This window comes from Thamnophis sirtalis, unplaced genomic scaffold (genome assembly GCF_051295495.1).
Source record: "Thamnophis sirtalis isolate CommonGarterSnake01/CBP01778 unplaced genomic scaffold, rThaSir2_p1.2 scaffold_5, whole genome shotgun sequence".
NCBI lineage: Eukaryota > Metazoa > Chordata > Lepidosauria > Squamata > Natricidae > Thamnophis > Thamnophis sirtalis.
The window spans coordinates 1788500-1809733 of NW_028261385.1; the positions used below are offsets into that span (position 1 = coordinate 1788500).

Here is a 21234-nt window from a genome sequence, read left to right on the forward strand (position 1 = left end):
ACAAGGGCATTTGCAGCCCTCAAATAAGGCACTCTTTGCAACCGACCAGCGTTCTCCTGCTTGCTTCAACATCCGGATGAATTAAAGCTGCTTGAGGAGTGCAAAATAATTTAAAGGAGGCCTCCTGTAACCTGTTGAAAGATAAATTTACTACAAGAGTCTCCACACTTGGGAAGTTTAAGACTTGTTTTCTATGCCAGGAGGGCGCAAATGCTGGCTGGGGAATTCTGGGAGTTGAAGTCCGGACATCTTCAAGTTGCCAAGGTTGAGAAACACTGTTCTATGCAATAGAATGCTGGCTGGCCGGCTGGAGGATTCTGGGATTTGAAGTCCACAAGACTTAAAGCTGCCAAGTGTGACATCTTCGATTCAGGAGATTAAAAACCAGTGAGGATCGTCGGCTTTAGGACCCGCCCGGCAACCTCGATGTTGTCACCAGTCAATCCCGAGCCCCCTTCACCCTTTTTTTTTGCCTCTTCCGCGAGGAGGGAACGCACGTGGCCGTCCCGCGTTGCTCATTGGCTGAGGCCTCGGCCGCGGCCCGCCCATTGGCTGCCCCGCGGGAACTCGAGCTTTGCCGCCTGTCAACGTTGCCTCGGCAACGGAAGCGTCCCGGCCAATCGGGAGACGCGGCTGGAGCGTGCGCCCCTAGCGCGTGCGGGAATGGCGGGCGACGGCTGCTTGGCCTTGTGGCGGGCGGAGAACGACCGGCTGGCCCGGCACTGGCGGAGGGTGCGCGGCCGAGGCACGGGAGGGCAGGGAGGGAGGGACGTGGGGGCGACCCGTGGGGACTAAGTCCCGCTCTGGTGCTTCCCTTGCAGGCGACGCGCCTTCCCGGCCCGGCCCCGGATCCGTTCGCGGAGCTGCTGAGGGAGATTCAAGGTATCCGGTGGGGGGGGGAGGGGCGGTGGGGGAGGGGATGACGGGGGGGGAAGAGGGGGGGTCTTTTCCCCTCCCACTCAGGGCTGCCCCCCCCCCCGGTGGCTTCCCCGCAGGGCTCCCGGCCGCCCTGCCGAGCCTTCCCGTGGAGCTGGCCGTCCTCTGCAACGCCCTGCCCGCCCAGATGCGCCCTCCCGGCGGCTGCCCCCGGCGCGCCTCGGCCTGGATCGAGCGGGGACTCCGGCGGGGTAAGGAGCGGGTGGGGGGGGCGCCCTGACCCTGGAGCGGGAGCCGGCCAGCCCTGACCCTCGCTCTCCCCGCCAGTGCTGGAAGTTCGTGCGGCCACCGAGGAGGGTCTCGCCTCCGGGGATCTCTGGCCGAGGGTCCTCCGGCAGGCCTCGCCCGAGGAGCTCCGGGCCCCCTTGCACCACCTGGCTGCCCTGCAGGCGGCCTCCTGGCTGGCCGACCAGCAGCTGGAGAGAGCCCGGGAGCTGCTGCGGCTCCTCAGCGGCGCCCAGGTGAGGAGGAGGAGGGGCGGTGGGGCTGCGACCCTTGGGCGGGGGGGGGGGGCGGCTCTTTCCGCCTGAGGGAAGCCTGGATAGGGGGGAGCTTTACACTGGAGTAGGACCCGGTGAACTGATACCTGAGGAAAATGCCTTGCCAGGCTTAAAAGGTGCCCGTAGGCAGAGTCCAAATAGCCCCCCTCTGTGCTGGGGTCCAGCTTGGATGCCTTTCATTAAATACTGCGATTGCTCTGTGGCCTTTAAAGGTCTCGGCCTGATATTAAATCTCCTGACAGACTGTCGGCTCAAACCTTGGTTAAAAAAAGCAGGCTGCCTTTTCCCTAGCAGCCTTAGGTAGGAGGAGACCCAATGGCAGGGTCTGTCTGTCTGTCTGTCTGTCTGTCTGTCTATCTATCTATCTATCTATCTATCTATCTATCTTATCTATCTATCTATCTATCTATCTATCTATCTATCATCTATCTATCATCTATCTATCATCTATCATCTATCTATCATCTATCTATCATCTATCATCTATCTATCATCTATCTATCTATCTAATCTAATCTATCTTATCTATCTATCTTATCTATCTATCTTATCTATCTATCTATCTATCTATCTATCTATCTATCTATCTATCTATCATCTATGAGCCGAGGTGGTGCAGTGGTTAAATGCAGCACTGCAGGCTACTTCAGCTGACTGCAGTTCTGCAGTTCAGCAGTTCAAATCTCACCGGCTCAGGGTTGACTCAGCCTTCCATCCTTCCGAGGTGGGTGAAATGAGGACCCGGATTGTTGTTGGGGGCGATATGCTGACTCTGTAAACCACTTAGAGAGGGCTGAAAGTCCTATGAAGCGGTATATAAGTCTAACTGCTATTGCTATTAAATCTCCTGACAGACAGCTCAAACCTTGGTAAAAAAAAGCAGGCTGCCTTTTCCCTAGCAGCCTTAGGTAGGAGGAGACCCAATGGCAGGGAGAAGTGGGTGGCAAGGAGGACAACAGCCCCGGTCCATGCTTCCCTCGTTCCCCTCTTTATGTTCAGTGCCTTGATTATAATTTGTGATATGCGTTGCTCTCTCTCTGACCGTCTTCCCAGTTTGGAGTGGAGTGGTCGGTTAGTCTTCCTGTATTCTAGCATGAGGATTCTTTGCTCTTTTCTTTCCAGATCCCGGACTCTGCTTGCGTTGGTTGTGACAGTGAGCTCCTTTCCCTGCTGCAGATGTGGCACCCCCATGAAAGGGGAGAGTCTGACCCCCTGGTGGTACAAACCATCGGAGACTTGAAAGAGATTCTGTGGACCTCAGCTGCCTTCTTGCAAGGTGAATGTGAGAGTCTCTGCAGGCTTTATGACCCTTTGAACGTTCACCTTTGCCCCTCTGTTCCTTTTGCCAGTAACACTTCCGTAGATTTCAGAGAGAAAGTACAGGTACTCCTCCACTTACGTCCACAATTGAGTCCATAATTTCTGTTGCTAAGCGAAACATTTGTTAAATGATCTTTGCCTCATTTTACCACCTTGCTTGTCACAAGTGAGTCGCTGCAGTTAGTAATATGGTTGTTAAGTGAATCAGGCTCCCCCACTGACTTTGACTGTCAGAATGTTGCAAAAAGGGACCATGTGGCGCTGGGATACTGCAGCAGTCATAAATATGAGTCAGTTGCTAAGTGTCTGAATTTTGACCATGGGGATGCTGCAATGGTCATGTGTCAAAAATGGTCATAAATCACTTTTTTCAGTGCTGTTGTAATTTTGAGAGGCCACTAAATAATGGTTGTAAGCCAAGGAACTACCTGTAGTCCTCTTTAGATAAGTGGCACAGAGATCTCGGTCTGCGGCCACACATTAAATTGAATCCAGTCAGACTTCCTGATCCCTGTTTGTCTATTCCAGGTGTTCAGGAGCTGGAAGGTGGCAACCCCCATGGTACCCTTCCTTTCCTCCAAGCAGCTCTGTCCGGGCTGTGTTCTAAGCGGGTCCTCGCCCAGATCTTCACCTTAATGGGAAGCTGCTACTGGAAAATAGTACGGGTATTTTATGTGTTCTAAGGAATGTGGATAAAATGAAAAAAGAAACTATCCAGGCCGGAGAATCATCAAATATAAGGATGGGAAGGGACTTTGGAAACCAACCAGTGCAAAAATTTGTTGTGTCCTTCACTGAGGTCCAAGATATTTCCAATAAAAGGACAGCAATTTCTGACTCTGCTGAATAGGTGTTGGAGTGAGGATATTTTCCCTGGTGGCCAAAGTATCTCCCTCTTAATGTAAGGTCCCTGCCCTGTTGCTGGGGGAAATAGAAGGAAAGAGAAGCAGCACTTGGGGGATGCGTGACCCGACAATTGCACGATAGACATGCGCACCGGCAAAATAGCACCAATTAAAACGCGATGTCAAAATCGTGCCCACAAATTCACGACGATAAAATTGCGACGACAAAAGCGCGATGACAAGCACAATAATATCGAAAAAATTACTGTTAGGGTTAGGCTTAGGCTTAGCCTTAGGGTTAAATAAAATCGAAAAAATTACTGTTAGTTTGTTGATGACGCGATTTTGTCGCCGCGCTATTGTCGAAAATCAATTAGCGATTTTGACGGCACTCATTTGTCCGTCGCGGTTTTGTCGGCGCGCATATGTCTGTCGCGCATTTGTCGGTGAACCGGGGGATGCACTCAGTTACTGCAGTGAAGGGTGAACTGTTGAAAGACCAAGTTGGAGGCTGATTGTCACAAAAAAAACAACCTGTGATAATTAAGAACTCTCAGTGACTTGGTGGCAGGTAATCCTCCTGTATCTGGACCTTCGTTTATCCTATCGAGGTCTAGAACTTTGTCTACCTTGAAATTCATATTGCCACTTTTACCATTACCAACTTCAGATCTCCTCTTTTTTCCACCTAATGCATAAATATCCAGAAAGGTACAGATACTCCTTCACCGTATGACCACAGTTGAGTCCAAAATTTCTATTGCTAAGCGAAACAAGTGAATTTTGTCCCATTTTATCACTGCCAAAGTGAATTGTTTTTCTTGCCAAAGTGAATTGTTGCTCTTAAGTTAGTCACACGGTTGATAAGTGAATCTGGCTTCCCCATTTGCTTGTTGGATGGCATCTGAATTTTGATCATGTGACCATGGGGGTGCTGCAAAGGTCATATCAGGTCTTTTCTTCCTTTTTGAAAATAAGGGCAGCATTTCCCCTGAACTGTGCGGTATACCACAACTGGGGCTCCAGGTTTATATCCACGGTGTTAAGCCTTTGAAGTAATGCAGAGAACTGTCTTTACTGTAGGGTTACATTCAACAGAATCTTGCAAGACATGAAAGCGTTTATTTCCTCTTTCTCGTGTCTAGAGACACTAGCAGTGTGGCTCCCACTCACGGATTCAGCTGCCTCTTATCAGTCCTTCCTCCTGTCTCCCAAGGCCATTCTCACTTCCCATCGGTTGCAGGCGTCTTCAGTACTCTTGAATATAATTAGTCTAGTTCATGTTGGCTCCTGCTATAACCGCCTCTTTCTGTCCTTGGGTTGCCAGCCCCTCCTTGTGGCCGTCATTAAGTTCCTTTGAATACAGTTCCCCTTTGGGAGACGATCAAAGCACGGAGGACGGAAGAACTCTGTCTTCTGTCTGTCACTACTAACCTTCCACTACTCTTCTCTTGCTTTTTCTTCCTTTTTATTGTCACACCCATAAGTCTTTTCAGTTGCTTTTAGCTTCTCTCACAATCTTCAGTTCCTTTTATGCTTTAGCCTTGCAGGCTTTCTTTCTTGCCAATGCAGCTGTTTGGTGACTACATCTTCATACATGTCGCCTCCTCGCTTTTTTGGAGGCTTGCTGTGCATATCTAGCAGTTCCCTGAGCAGCCCCTTTCGATTCTAATCAGAGAGGTATTTCTCTGTACTTCCAGTGTCCTATATTTGAGAAATTCACAGGGCACCTGCATCTCATTGCTCTGTGTGATAGAGTGTAGTGCCCCCCCCCCCTTTGGGCACCAGGGACCATTTCCACGTAGAAAGTTTTTTCCACGGACCGGAAGCAGCGTGGTTCTGCCTGCATCCTGCAGATGAGGCTTCGCTTGCTTGTGCGGCCCATTTGCTGGGATGCCGCGCCCTTGTGCCGGTCCATGGGCCGGGAGTTGGGGACCCCTGATCTAGTGTATGTCGTAGCTGTGTGTGTTTCTTTCTGTAGAATCCTGGATCATAATAGGTGGAGAGTTCCCATTGCTCTTAGTTTTCTACCAGATCCTCCCTGTCAATCAAGGGCAGAAGCAGGAATGCTGATCCCCAGGTCTTTTCAACCCCTTTCTGCAAACGGGAACAGCTAAGAAGACCACGGAGGAAACTCTGGGTGGTCCAGCTGTTCCTTTATTCTGTGTCTCAGTTCTCATTCAGGAGGTCGTTTTCCTGAACCCCCCCCCCTTGGCCTGGGGGTTTGTGATGCATCCACAACAATGTTGTCGTCCTCCCTTTTCTTCTTATCCAGATGTTGTTCACAGTATCTCTGCTCCAATTCCTTCACCCCAACACAATACGTGGCCTTTTCTGACGGAGAATACCATCCTCTTGCCTCCTTTCGGAAATAAAGGAGGCCCTTTGAGCCACGTGTCCCACTTGCAAGCGTGGCCCCAAAATAAGGAATAACTGAATTCTACAGGCAGTCCTCACAGTATGACCATAATTGAGCCTAAAATTTCTGTCCCTTTGTGAGACAGTTGTTAAGTGAGTTTGGCTTCATTTTATGACATTTCCTGCCCCCGTTGTTAAGTGAATCACTGCACTTGTTCAGTTAGTAACCCGGTTCTTAATGAATCTGGCTTCCCCCGTTGACTTTGCTTCTCCGAAGGCCGCAAAAGAGGATCACATAACCCCGTCACTGTCATAAATATGAGTCAGTTGCCAAGTGTTGGAATTTTGTTCCCGCAAGCAAAGTTCACTTTTTAAGGTCACTTTTTTCAGTGCCATTGTAACTTTGAATGGTCGCTAAACAAACCACTGCATGTCGAGGACTATCTGTATTGGCCTCCGCCCATTATAGCTTCCAATCCTTCCTCCTTGTTCTTGGAGGTTCCACCACAAAACCGCAGAAGACAAAATCGCGCTCGACGAACATCGCACTGTGATCGAAAAATGTAAAAAAAAAGCGAAAACCTTACCCTAACCCCCCCAAACCTAACCCTAAACCTAACCCTAAACCTAACCGTTAACGTAACGCTAAACCTAACGCTAACGCTCTAAACCTAACCTAACCCTTAACCTAACCCTAACCCTTACCTTTATGTGAATCGGCTTGCTTTAATTTTAATTTTATTTCAATGTTTAATTTTTTTCGTCGCGCTGTGATGACGTCACATGCGCGCTTTCGTCGAGCGCGATTTTGTCCTCCGTGCTTTTGACAGGTCACGGTTCTTGGAGTGTTGCTCCAGAGACCTGGGAACCCTTGGTTATGCAACCTGACCTGCTTCCCTGGCTGGTCTTTGGATTGCAAATGAAGGGGAAGGAGGGGGATGGGCATCTGCTGAATATCCCATTGATGATAGGAGGGTCCCTGTTGCTGAGGGTTCTTTACGGAAGTTCCCCTCCTGGGGAGACACCAGTGGACCGTCCAAGCAAGGATGGCCTGACTTCCAAGCAAGGATGGCCTGGCTGAGCTCAGAACAGCTTCTCCTCAGCTCCCCAGAAATCTTTTCCGCTCCAAAGAAGCACCCTGAAAGCTCCTGAGACACAGTGGCCGAGCCTTGTTTTATCCCATGTGTTGTGTTTACACAACCGGTGTAGATGCTCCGGGGATCCTCGGAATGATTCTGCCCTCTGAGAATGTGCCTCTTTTGGACCTCCAGGGCAAGCCACACACAGCGCTGCAGCATCTGAAGCAGGCCCTGGAGGTGGACTGCACCTTCCTGCCGGCCTTGTACCAAGCGGCTCTCTTGTACCACCAACTGGGACTCACCGAGGCCGAACTGGAGGTTCTGCTGCTGCTTTGTCAGGTGGGTTGAGGTTTGAGGTTTATTCGGTTTATATGCCGCCCTTCTCCCAGGGACTCAGGGCGGCCTACAACATTAAAAGAAACACATACTACAAAAGTTAAAAAGAATAGGATCTCCCCAGACTCAATTAAAATTAACAATGACACATTTTTTTAAAAAGAATTCAAATTAAAATGAACAATAATCAATACTTTGATTTGTTTTGCTCAGGCCAGGCTGCTGGGTCTCAAGAGGAGGATCCAGCGGTGGCCTCTCCGCCTTCCCTCCCCAGGGAGGGAGCTGCCTGTGCCACTCTCTTTTCCGTCCAGCTGGGGAAAAGGGAAAAGAGGCTACAGCGAGTGTTCGTAGGGCATTTTATTATTCTAATGCTGTAAGCTGCCCAGAATCTGCCAGAATCCATGATGTACGTTGCTTTTTTGTAATACGGTGTTTCCCAACCTTGGTCCCTTGAAGATGCTTCAACTCCCAGAATTCCCCAGCCAGCAATTCTGGGAATTGAAGTGCACAGATCTTCAAGGGCGTCAAGGTTGGGAAATAACTGTTCTAATAAATCTGATAAAATGAGAAGGGTATTAGGAACATGCCGAGCCTCAAATAGCATAGTCCTGCGGTAGCTGAGCAAGGCCAAACTTCATGGCAGAGTCCGGCCTATTTCCTTCACCCTCTTTCTTCTCTTCCCAGGCTCTGGAGAGTCCCCCACAGGTAGCCCTGGAGTCCCACGACCCCCATTTCCTCATCCGAACAGAGCTGCTCATCAGCGGATGCCGTCCGGCTGCTTTCCTTGCCCCAAGCTGCCCATCAGGAGTGAAATACATGCTGGCCAAGAGGTGTTTGCAGGCGGAGAGGTGAGGGCCTCCTCCTCCCTCCCTCCCAGGTCCTTGGGGCTGGGCTGAAAATCCCTCTCAAGGGAAACCTTTTCTTTCCAATTCTCGGATGCCTTGAAAAGCCACAGCCCAGCGAGAGCCCAATGGAGAGAAACTGACCCCGGGCCACGTGCTTGAGAAGGGCTGATGGGACTGCAGGAAATGACGTCTGCTGATGGTGGGGGGGATGTGTCTCTCCTGCAGGGCGACAGAGGCTGCAGAGCATTACCTGGACTTTCTGGCGCTCTTTCAGGAAGGGCCTCTTCCCCAGGTGAGGAGGGAGTTGCAGCTGTTTTCACCTACAGGCTCTGACTCACCTGAGTTGTTTCCTTGAATGCCTCACCCCTGACAAGAGTTCAAATGGGTTAACGTAACTCCAGTGGACACACACACACACACACACACACACACACACACACACACCGGTGGTCCTCAGAGTGTCTTCCAGATTGCAGGAGGGGAGCTGTGGTGGAGCCTCTTGTTTCGTGAAAAGTTCCTCGGGAGCTGCAGTGGATTCCTTTTCATTAAAGCAGTGTTTCCCAACCTTGGCAACTTGAAGATGTCCGGACTTCAACTCCCAGAATTCCCCAGCCAGCGAATGCTGGCTGGGGAATTCTGGGAGTTGAAGTCCGGACATCTTCAAGTTGCCAAGGTTGGGAAACACTGCATTAAAGCACGCCACAGATAATCCTCAAATTATGACTGTAATGGAGTGCGCCCATGATGGTTTGCAACTCACGGTCGTAAAGTGGTTTTTATTAAAGTGTCATTAAGCAAACGCCACGGGAGTTACGGTTCTGCTGACAACCAGGAGTAAATGCCCGTTTTCAGCAAAGCCATTGCAAAATGCAGTTATGCCACCACGTGATGCTGGGATGGCCATAAAGGAGCCTTGGCTGCCCAGCACCTGAGGCACAGCCCTACGGGGGTGGGGGTGGGGGGTGGGGATGACTTTGGATCTGGATCATAGGTACCTCCCTACTCACTAGGTGACCAGTTGTAAGTCAAAGACTACTGTAGTCGGAAAAGGGCAATGAGATTCCTGAATTTTTTCCCCCCACATATAGAGAGATTCTTTAAATATGGTCTCTGTGACCTCTGAACTCCTCAAAAAGATAAGTGCAAACAGCTTTATGAACTCATGTTGCTCCCCAGGATTATAGGTTGCCCATTTAAAGCGTGGGGGCTGGCTAGGAATGCCTCCCCCCTTTCCCAGGGGTTCTGATGCCCTTAAACAGAACCCCTGCCTGGCCTGTCAAGACCTGAAGTTGTGGTGTAAGTTGTGTGTTCAAAAGAGCAGAGGCAAAGAAGGTTGTGGGCAGAGGAATGTGGGTGTGGAAACGAATCCTGATGCTGAGCTTTGGGTTGAAATGGCTACTGGATCGTCACTATTTGGTGCCCCCACCCCCACCCCACCGCCTGCGCGCAAAAGATCTTCCGGTCAAGGGCCTTGGGTGGGGGAACTGAATTCAGGAGGAGGTGACTATCTTCGCTCCCATGTGTGAATGCTGCTTTCTGCAGTGGGATTCATTGGGGGGGGGGCTTTTTCTTCCTTCCAGGTGTCTCAGTGTAGCGAGCCGGCTGTGCCCAGAATTCCAGAGGTCTTCCTGGAAGCGGCCTCTGCTCTGGAGGAGGCAGCCAGGCACCAGGAAGCCGTCGTGGTGTGCGAAGAGGTGGTCTCCCACACAAGCAGGCTGCTCCCGGCCAAACTCTGCATTGTGCTGGGCCGGAGTTCTGGAAAGGAGCCCGCGGGGGCGGAGACATCCTCCTTGGCAAAATCTGCTGCTGCTGTCCTGGAAGAGCAGAGGGAGAGCCTGCGCTGTGTCCTCTGGCAAGCGGCCGCCCACTTGATCCAGGGCTGGGCAAGAGCCCGGCTGGGAGAAACCAAGGAAGCCATAAACGGCTTCAGCAGGTAACTAGCATCCGGTGGAATCCTGATCATTGACTGGTTTGCCTCTCCCTTTTGCCCTGTGACAGCTGGGAGAGGCTGATGGGGCACAGCAGCCTCGTTTTGTGGAGTCAGGAGTAGTCCCACAAGTGATCCGAGGTGGCCCAGTGGTTAGGGTGCAGCACTGCAGGCTACTTCAGCTGACTGCAGTTCTGCAGTTCGGCTGTTCAAATCTCACTGGCTCAAGGTTGACTCAGCCTTCCATCCTTCCGAGGTGGGTAAAATGAGGACCCGGATTGTTGTTGGGGGCAATATGCTGACTCTGTAAACCGCTTAGAGAGGGCTGAAAGCCCTATGAAGCGGTATATAAGTCTAACTGCTATTGCTAAGTGTCCTGGATCATACTTTGAAGGAATAGAGCTGTGTAGAATATATCGCATATTCTCCCCTGTTTTGAATATGATTTCCTCCCTTTGATTCTACTTGCCCTGCATGCATTGATTGTGGCCGAGAGCCAGAGAAATAGTCAAGGTTTCATCCCAACCTCTAACCTCCTCTGGAATCTCTGAAAACCCACCTGCTTTCTCTACCTAGCAAAAGGACTCTCATAGGCCTCTTCCGAGGTAGCAAAATAGGGTTCCTGTCCTTCTTTGGGGCTGGATGGATCCTTCTAGCAGCACAGAAATGATGGCACTTCAACCTTTCTCCAACAGGTGTCTTAATGATCTCCTGAGAGTCCATCTGGTCAGCACAGGTATGGACAGAGGTCTTCATTGCTTGCTTCTGCCTCCCTCTTGACTTGGTTCCTGGGCTCTTTCCAGAGGAAATGGCTTCGCCTGAATCACAGGATTGGAAGGATCAATTTAGGTGATCCAGGTCATGAGTGAATGTGTGACCGCACTCACCCCTACCCATACACACACTACTCGGTGCAAGAGTCCAAATTTGGGCCCACCCATAATGGATAACCTTCCATTTCTGGTTTTGTTATTGAACTGCTGTTAGAGGGGTTTTCCCCATCACTGATTTGGAGTCCGCCTTCTTGCCACTTAAATCCATCCTCTGTGTGGTGCACTCTGGGAAGACCAAGGAAACACCTCGACCTTCCTTTCCGATACTTTTTCACATATAAGTAATTATTAGTTTATGATGGCAATTGAGACTGGAATGGCCAGTGTGATGTTAGGTGATCGCTCTGCATAGGAATAACAATTCCAGTTCCATCACTAAGGGAGGATTTCACACGATTGACTTCTGACATCCTGCCGGCTTCCCCAGTGACGTTTTTGTGGGAAGCTGGCAGGGAATGTCGGAAATCACAATCCCGTGTGGCCATGCTTCACTGTAAAACGGAGTGTCGAATCTCAATCACGTCACCATAGGGGCACTGCAACAGCCAGAACTCTGAGGACTGGTCATAATTACCACTCATGAGTTTGAATAGTCATTGAATGGGTAGTTGTTAAATGAGGACCCCTTGTCTTTGAAGTGGGTTGGCAGGTCCCTTCTCTTGAGAGACCGCCTACTGCCAATTACCTCCACTAGACCGATAAGATCGCATAGATTAAGCCTCCTCCGAATTCCATCAGCCAGCCAGTGTAGACTGGCAACTACCCGGAGGAGAGCCTTCTCGGTGGCTGCTCCGACCCTCTGGAACGAACTCCCCGTGGAGATCCGGACCCTCACCACCCTCCAGACCTTCCGCGCCGCCCTTAAAATCTGGCTGTCCCGGCTGGCCTGGGACTAAAGACTCTAACCCCTACTTGAATTGTATGACTGTTGAGTTCTTAAATGATGTAGTGCCTTTATGTTGTAAATTGCTTGTCCTTCCCCCCCACTTTGAACTGAGCCGCCCTGAGTCCCCCCAGGGAAAAGAGCGGCATACAAATAAAGTGAAACTGAAACTGAAAACTGAAACTCTGTCTTCTCAAAGCTAAGGGTGCCCAGTTCTTTCAGTCTCTCTTCATGGGTTTATTTCCGCTCTCGTGAATTTGACTGCCTTTCTCTGAGCCTTTTCCCACTTTCTCTGGAACCTTCTGAAATATAATTTGGGTGTGGTGCCCAAGAAGGGATGAGACCAAAGCAGAAACCAGTTCTCTCCCTTTCCCCTTTGCCTTTGGGGTCCCTGCCTCCCCAGACAATGAGCGCTCTCACGTGCTTTTCAGAAAGACCTTAAAACCTTGTTTTCATTCTGCAGTGGGTTTGGGCACTGATGGTCTCCTGCTGTATTAACCTCTTAGATTGACTGTGGTTTTTAATTGCTGTATTTCTAAGGTCTGGGAACTGGGTGATCTATAAATAATTGGATGAATAAAATAAGCAAACAGAAATATCCCCACAGCCACAATTTCACTAACTTTCTTGAAAGAGAGGAGGAAGAAAGTGGTTTCTCTGGAGCCTCCAACCAAAATTAGTTGTCCAAATCATTTGGGGAATCTTGCTCTAATCTGGCAAGATGGTTTTGAATTTTACTTCTGTCATTCCATAGATATTAGCTGCCCTGCCTAATTTGTTTGTTAACTGCAAATTTGACAAATCTCTACTTCTCATCTAAGTTATTAAACTACTGAAGCCTAGAAGAGCCAGGAGCAGCTCTTGTGGCCCCTCCCTTGATGAGTTGCCCCTCTCCAATTTGGTGAGCTATTGATGGACAGACTTTCTCAAACAAGCTCTGTTAACCCCTCCACAATCTACCTGAGAAGTTCACAACCAAAACTCAGATGGGGTTAATCTAGCAAACTCAATTCCTAGCAGATCACGCTGACTTCTGAAAATAATCACTTTGTTTTCACAATGGTTCCCTTTGGGATCTCCCCAGGATCACATCAGACTGACCATCTGTAGGCCATGCATTTACATCTCCCCTTTTATAAATCACCCACTGTGACCCCGGATGGCATGCAACCTCGTATCCTGACCCTTCTCTTTATTTCAGTAATACAATAGCAGAGTTGGAAGGGACCTTGGAGGTCTTCTAGTCCAACCCCCTGCCTAGGCAGGAAACCCTGTACCAGTGTTTCTCAACCTTGGTGACTTTAAATGCTGTGGACTTCAACTCCCAGAATTCATAGCATAGCTGGCTGGGGGATTCTGAGAGTTGAAGTCCACAGGACTTAAAGTCACCAAGGTTGAGAAACACAGCCCTATACCATTTCAGACAAATGGCTATCCAACATCTTCTCAAAGACTTCCAATGTTGGGACATTCACAACTTCTGGAGGCAAGCTGTTCCACCGATTAATTGTTCTGTTAGGAAACTTCTCCTCAGTTCTCAGTTGTTTTATGTTGTTTTAAATTTTTGTTTGTACCCCCCTTCCCTGGTTGAGTTGTAAGCCGCCCTGAGTCCCCTTCGGGGGAAAAGGGCAGCATATAACTAAAATCAAACTCAAACTCTAAGTTGCTTTTTTCCTTGATTAGTTTCCTCCCATTGCTTCTTGTTCTACCCTCAGGTTCCTTGGAGAATAGTTTGACTCCCTCTTCTTTGTGGCAACCCCTGAGATATTGGAACATTGCTATCATGTCTCTCCTCTGTTTTTGACAAACCTATGTTGGCTTTTGGCTACTACTTTGTTTATTTCTAGGTGTTCGCTAATTCGTTGCTTGATTATCTTTTCCAGAATCTTTCCTGGTATTGAGGTCAGGCTGATAGGTCTGTAGTTTCCTGGATCTATTTTTTCCCTTTTTGACCCTCTTTTACTGTCTACATAACCTGTGTTATGCCTGACTGCCCCTATTTTTTTGCCACTTGTATGATTCATGCACATGGGATGGCACTCACTATTAAATGCTTGGTTTTGCTTGACAGAAGGAATGATAATCTTACCCGCACAAACATCTGTGTTACATGCACTGATAAGCCTATGAATTTTAGATTGCTGGGGGCAGAAATGTTCTGTATCAATTAATTCTCTGTCCCCGCTGTTCAGTTTAAATGTTTATCCAGAAAATCTGTGAATGTAATGACAAGTAACTCAGTCCCTTTCTTGGATGGGTGCAAACCATCTCTTTTGTACAGTTTTTCATTGGACCAGCTGCAGGCATCATGACTAATAAAACCAAAGCCTTCCCTTTTACATCACTCCTTTGGCCACACATTAAACTCTGCTACATGCTGGCCCTTCCCTTTTTGTTCCTTATATACTGGTAAAACCTCTGAAAAGATAAGCCTACAACTGATACTACTAAGTTCATACCCCAAGCTCTGGAAATCATTCTGCACAGAAAATACACGGGACAGATCATTTGTGCCAAGATGTATAATAGCATCAACATCACAGTCCTTACTTGCATTCTTGACTATCTTAAGAATACGCCTCTTGTCTCTGCTGGCAGTAGCACCTGGGAGACACCTGACCTCCATATCCTTTCCTAAATTTACATCCCTTATGATTGAATCACCAACCAGAAGGTGACTTCTCTTCTTACATACCTTGATCTTCTTGTGCGACCAATGTGTGATACCTGGGTCCCCATTTCGCCTTTCCAAAGAAAGTTCTTCATTTTGGACCACGATCCCCTGCTTATTTGATTCATCATTATCACAACTTCCTTGACCTGTCACTTTAGTGTCCCCGTTAAGGTCAGCAAGGGCACTCAGTTCTTCAGGATCGGAGTCCGGCCATCAGCTGTTCCCTTCGCTCAAGGTGTAGGATGCAATTTAGGGCAGTGTACTTACCTCCTTCAAAGAAAAAAAGGGGTGTACTAGACCAGTGTTTCTCAACCTTGGCAACTTTAAGTCCTGTGGACTTCAATTCCCAGAATCCCCCAGCCAGCACAGCTGGCTGGGGAATTCTGGGAGTTGAACTCCACAGGACTTAAAGTCATCAAGGTTGAGAAACACTGTACTAGACAGTTGAGAGGTCTCTGCTTCCAGTGCTTTTCACTTGGCCCGGGGGCTCCCTTTTTGCTAACTCTGCCCTGGAGTGGCTTCATTTGAGAGCTGGCTGTCCTTGCAAAATGGCAGAATTGGCCTCGTTTGGGGGCTTCATGGTGGTCAAGGATCGCTGTGTTCTTCCTCTCGCCAGGCAGGGCTGAACCAGAAGGAGAGCAGATGGCCGTACCTGAAGCGGAGCTACTCCCCCAAATCAGACTCCTGGCCTTGACAGGAAGAGGAATCCAGTTTCTGGAGCTGGGGAGGTTCAGAGAAGCGTTGATGGATTTTCAGTACAGCCTGCAGGTCTCTCCAGGTACCTGCAGCATGGAAGTTAGAAAGAGTCTTTTGGGCTGGGTTGGCAAGGAAGACGTACCACACAAAGAGCATCTTCTGTGTGTCCCTGGGGTGGGGGTGGACTTGGCGAAGGCCACGGAATCCGGGTTAGTCTAAGCAAGATGAGATGAGCCCCCTTCTCACAGGGGAAGTGGCAGAAGCCATGGGCAAGGTGAGGAGGAGATGAGGCTGCCACCTGAGAGGTCGGGTGTGGTCACATCTCTTGTCAGTAAAGAAAAGACCAGGACACAGGTGAAGGTCCAGTGGAACTGGTTTATTGCTAGTTATGCCTATGCACAGGAATCAGTGGAAGTCAAGGACGGCCTCCTTTATGGCTATGTGGGGATTCTAGGCTGGTCCCTCTTTTCACTCCACCTCCAGGTTCTGCCATCCCTTCTCCTACAGTCTCTTCGTTTTTTTGTCTCACAGACAGCTGCGCCTCGACCTTGTACTTACTGCACACCCTCTGGAAACTTGACCGGAAGCAGGAGGTGGTTGCACACTGGCCGAAGTTCCCATCGGAATCTGGCTTGATGGGGGGAAACGCAGGCAGGTGTGTGTCCTTCGGGCTAAGCATTGTCCCCGAAGCCCCTCTAGGGAAACTCAATCTATGGAGCTTCCATCCAGTCTCTTTCTCACACTCCTCACCTAAACGGCCCCCATTTTGGGTCCAGTTCTGCTTCCTGGCCACCAACACGCGAAACAAACCCTTCATTTCTCCTGGGATTTTCTGCTGCTCTGTCTGGTGAACCAGATAAGGTTACAATGGGGGAAATGTTCTTGGATTTTTTTTTAACCTCGCCTGGGTAGATATAATAGCAGTAGACTTATATACCGCTTCATAGGCCTTTCAGGCCTCTCTAAGCGGTTTACAGAGAGTCAGCATATTGCCCCCAACAATCTGGGTCCTCATTTTACCCACCTCGGAAGGATGGAAGGCTGAGTCAACCCTGAGCCGGTGAGATTTGAACGGCTGACCTGCTGATCTAGCAGTAGCCTGCAGTGCTGCATTTAACCACTGCGCCACCTTGGCCACTCAAGGCAGCAAACATACATCCTCGTATTTTCCCCACAGCAACAACCCTGTGAGGTAGGTTGGGCTGAGAGAGAGTTACTGGCCCAAAGTCGCCCAGTCAACTTCCATGGCTAAAATGGGACTAGAACTCACCGTCTCCTGGGTGGTTGGTCCAAACTCACCCAACTGGCTTTCATGCCAAAGACAGGACTAGAACTCACCGTCTCCTGGTTTCTAAGCCAGCACTTTGTCCACTACACCAAACCCCTAACCCTCCCTGGAAATTCCTGGTGGTGCCAAGCTCATAGGAAATAGAAAACGGATGAAGTGTTGGTTTCTTGACATTCTTCGAGCTTGGTTGTTTTGCTGTAGGCATTTCACGACCAGGCTTGGTAATCTCATCAGCCCAAGGGGGAGGGGGGTGTGCTGGCTCTTTATACAGAGTAGCTTGCCCTGCCAGGTTTGGGAGTGGTTGGTTCCTTGATTAGGATTTATTGCCTGTTCCCTGTGAATCCGAGTGACAGCTGTTGGAGAGCCCGTCCGCTGGGCTCTTGATTTTCTTCCTAGACTTTAAATGGTCTATATAAACAAGATTTATCCCTGGGTCTCTGTCAGTGGGTGATGTGTGGGGAGGACAAGCTTCAAGCAAGCCCCCTTGCTGAATCTAGCTTGATCTGAGATAGTGAGAGTTTCCCAGTGGAAACTCTGGTTGGGCCTGTCTTGTGTGTTGTGAGTGGAAGGCGTTTTTGTCAAGTATCCTGACTGCCAGTTGATGCTTGCATAATTCTGGGCATGAACAGCTGTAGAACTGCGGGCCCCCACCTGAAAGGAAGAGCTTCCTTCCCTCCTCTCTCCGGCTTTGGCCTTGTGCTTTCTGCAGCAGAAGGTGGGGTGGGGCGGGGGGGGGGGTGCAGGCTGAGCTTCCATCCTTGGTCATGGCAGTCTCCTGCTAACTTTTGATGCTCCTCCCGCCCCCTTCCTTTTGTCTTCCAGATCCCCCCCACTCTACCTGCGATCGTGCGTGAAACAGACGGAGTTTCCTCGCAGGGAATCCTTTGCCAAGGATATAAAAAGCTACCTCGGGGAGAAGGGCCAGGTGCTTTAATGCTACGGTGGCTTCTTTTGCCAGCTTTACTCTCAGCTGCTTCTCTCCCTCCCGAAAGGGCTTCTCCAGAGTTCACTGTCGCCCGTGGGAAGAAGGTGACGCTTTCTGAGTTCCCGGGGGTGGAGTGGGGGGCAGCGGCGTGGGAAGGGTGGCCTTTCTTAATGTGCTCTTGCTCCCACATGAATATCTCTGCCAGAATGCTCTGGCTCATGGAGCTGGCTTGTATGACTCAGGAGGGCTTCGTGCTCAACGGGAAGTGGGGAAGAGCCCCAGGCGCAGAGGCCGCGGCGGCTCCCCTTGGCGATGTGATCCTCAGCCCCTGCAGCGGTTCAGAGGAGAACAGTCTTGGCTTCCAGCGCCTCTGCATCCCCTGCCAGAGTCTGGGTGAAGAGCCAGAGGAACTGCCAAGAGGCATCCTTGTTGGGAGGAGACCCACTGAACCGTGGAGCTCAACCAAAGTGGCTTATTCTAAAGCAGGGCTCTCCAAAGCTTGGCAGCCTTAAGACTTGTGGACTTCAACTCCCAGAATTCCCCAGCCAGTTGCCAAGTTTGGAGAGCCCTGTTCTAAAGTAGTAGGCAAAGCAAGACTTTGGGATGTGCCACAGAGAAAGACTTCCTGAATATGGAAGTCCTATTGAGATCATTTGGTTAAGCTTAAAAGGAGTTAAAAACCAAACTATGCCGTTTTGGGACCCCTCTTCACTCAGGTAGAGGTTGCAAATGATGCTTTTCTAAATCAGGTTTCACGATGGCAGGTTCTGTAGTGATGGGAGACTTCAGTTACCCCAATACTTGCTGGAAAATGAAGAGTAAAGTTCCAGCAGATTTCTCCTCTCTCAGCAGTGAATGCAGTGTAAACACTGTGGCGTCATCGGGCCCACCTGACCAGTATTTTCCTCCCTGTGCCTCCCCCTCCCCGAGGAAACAGATAACATGGATGTTTCTAAATTACTGGCCTTGAGGGGCCTCCCTAATTAACAGACACCCCGATTACAGTCATCCAAGTCTGTGGCCACCATCCTATGGGAGTGATGTATAAAGGAGGCCTTTCTTTCAGCTCCATTGGCTGAGCCCACCTGATTCCTTCTCCCTCTCCACTTCCTCTATGCAATACATGGTTTTCTGTTTTTACAATTGGGTCACGTCTCCTCGTTCTCCTTTTTTCCGTCTAAGCGGTGACTGGCAAACAGCAGATGGCAGCAGCTAACTAATCTCGGGAAAGCTGAGGATTGCGCTTGGGTAAATACTTGGATGGAGAATTGTCAGAGTGCCAGGGTTACGAGGTAAACTGGGAAGCAGGGGGGAAAAAACAGGGTGGCGAGGAAGGGCCGTCAGCAAGCCCACCTGCCAAGAAGGGAGAAATGGCAAAGTTTGCTTCCCATGTAGGAAGTCCTCGACATACGACCATAATTTGGAGCAGAATCTCTGTTGCTAAGCAAGACGGTTGTTAAGTGAGCCTCATCAGCTGATGACACTTTTTGTCATAAAAGGTTGTTAAACAAATCACTGCAGTTCTTAAGTGAATCGCGTCATTAAGTGAATCCGGCTTACTCTAATCTTGACTACTTGTAGGAAGTCAGTTGGGAATGTTGCGAATGAGGATTTCGTTTAATCCTGGGAGACAGCAACCCTTACAAATATATGCTGGTTGCCAACTGCCCAAATTGCGATCGTGAATGTAGGGATGTTGCAATGGTCATAAGTGTGAGGACTGAGCCTAAGTCACTGCAGTTGTAACTTCAAAAACTCGTTAAATGAATAGTTGTAAATCAAGGACTCCCTGTATTTGTGTTTTCTCAATTTCTGCAACCCCCTCAGAACCTTCCATCAGTAAATCTGGCTGATGGATTATGTGTTTCAAGTCAGTATTCACTTTTAATAACCATTTTATTTATTTATTACATTAATAAACCTCCACTACTGTTTTGACTCCATCCCGAAGGCTGCCTTCCAGTAGAGTAGCCATTGCCCTGGGAGTCCTCTGCTTTTTTCTCCTTCCAACTCCCCAAGCATTTGGGACCTTCAGGGAAGGTGGAGCTTTGCAAAACACTTGCATCTTGAATGTGAAATTTAGCCTGGTTTGTTTCAAGACCCATTCTTTTACGTCTATCCACAATATTCCCATGAATCCTCTCTGGCATCAGCGTCCGGAACCGTCAGTACTTCCATCTTCTTCAAATCCAGTTTCTGCTTCCACAGAAGATCATAGAGAATTAGCGAGACTTGGCGCAATTCTGATCTTTTGTAGGTGGAGACATATCACAGATCTGCACCGCTTTTCCAAGAGCCTTCAGGCAGGGGTGACATCTTCCGAGTTCAGCCTGGTTTGGTCGAATCGGTAGGGAGGAATGTCCCAGGTTCTGCGAATCGGTAGTAAAGAAAAGCTTCCAAGGACTGCATGGCTCAGCTGTGGGCTGCACGATTGTCGGAAGCTCCCCCCCCCCTTTTTTTTTTAAAGCATTTTTTTCCCCGCCGGTTCAGGCGAATAGGCAGGAAAAAATGCTTTAAAAAGTGAAAAAAGTTGGCCATGCCCACCCAGTCACATGACCTGTTCCCCAACCAAGCCATGTCCACAGAACCAGTGACAAATTTTTTTTTTAGATTTCACCACTTCCTTCAGGGCTGCTCTATCAAGAGCTGATCAGCAGCATTTTCCTTGACTGCTGGTTCCTTGACTGTTTGCGGAGAGCCAATCCTAAAAAGCAGAAGCCACTTCAGTATCTTCATGATTAATTCCAAGGCTGTTTGTTCTCCCTGTTGCTCTTAGTTTGGTAGTCTTTATTCTACAGGCCCCAACCCATAAGCCACCATAAAGTTTATTCCAAGGCTCTAACTTTTCTGGGGAGCCTCTGATGGGGAGAACGGAGTCATCAAAGGGCCGACTCTGTTCGTGCGCCAGTTCCCAAAGGTCGAGGAAGCAGGATTTTCTTCTGCAGAGTCCATGCAGATCTTCCTCTGGAAGGACTCGTTCCTCTAAGTCAGGAGTGTAAAAGTCAAGGCCCCAGGGCCCAGATCTGGCCCACACAGCTGGATGGCATTGGACCTGGGTACCTGAGAGACCGCCTCCTGCCAATTACCTCCCAAAGACCGATTCGATCGCACAGGCTTGGCCTTCTCCGGGTTCCATCTGCCAGCCAGTGTCGGCTGGTGATCCCCTGGGGGAGAGCCTTCTCTGTTGCTGCTCCGGCCCTCTGGAACGAGCTCCCCGTGGAGATCCGGGCCCTTACTACCCTCCCGGCCTTCCGTAAAGCTACGAAGTCCTGGCTGTTCCGACAGGCTGGGGGGTTGTTGAAATATCCAGCCCCGCCTCAATTGTGAATGTTGTGCATTTTAAAAAAATTTGTATTGTCTTATTTATTCCCCTTTCCCTGTTTTATTGTGAGACGCCCGGAGTCCTTCGGGAGTGGGCGGCATACAAAACTAATAAAACAAACAAACAGCTGTCCTGGAAACAGCAAAGGACCAGTCCACGGAGCCTCTGCCACAGAAAATGGAGCTCAGGAGGACCACGTGCGTCTCTCCCGAGCTCTGTTTTCACTGCCAGAGGGTTGCAGGAAGCCATTGCAGCCGGAAACAGAGCTTGGGAGCCCATTTTTGCTGGCAGAGTGGTCAGGCCACCACAGGGCCCCCCCGGTGTGAGTGATGTGGAGGTGGCCACGTCCCCCCCACCAAGGCCAAGTCTGATGCAGACCTTAATGAAATTGAGTTTGACGCCCCTCCTCTGAAGTGCTTAATGATCTTTTTCCTGTCCTGTTGAAAAAGAAAGACGGTCATTATAGA

General features: G+C 49.6%; 1 protein-coding gene across 1 annotated transcript; it reads left to right on the forward strand.

The window, feature by feature from the left end:
• The first annotated feature begins 651 nt into the window (after positions 1-651).
• Positions 652-18592, forward strand: FANCG (FA complementation group G). The gene is made up of 14 exons (XM_087715196.1): positions 652-732; positions 822-882; positions 996-1127; positions 1204-1397; positions 2559-2712; positions 3285-3415; positions 7231-7377; positions 8059-8222; positions 8445-8511; positions 9800-10152; positions 10842-10882; positions 15153-15314; positions 15764-15887; positions 17343-18592. The coding sequence occupies exons 1-14, from the start codon at positions 664-666 to the stop codon at positions 17452-17454; spliced, it is 1911 nt and encodes a 636-aa protein (XP_087571322.1). The 5' UTR covers positions 652-663; the 3' UTR covers positions 17455-18592.
• The last annotated feature ends 2642 nt before the right edge of the window (positions 18593-21234 follow it).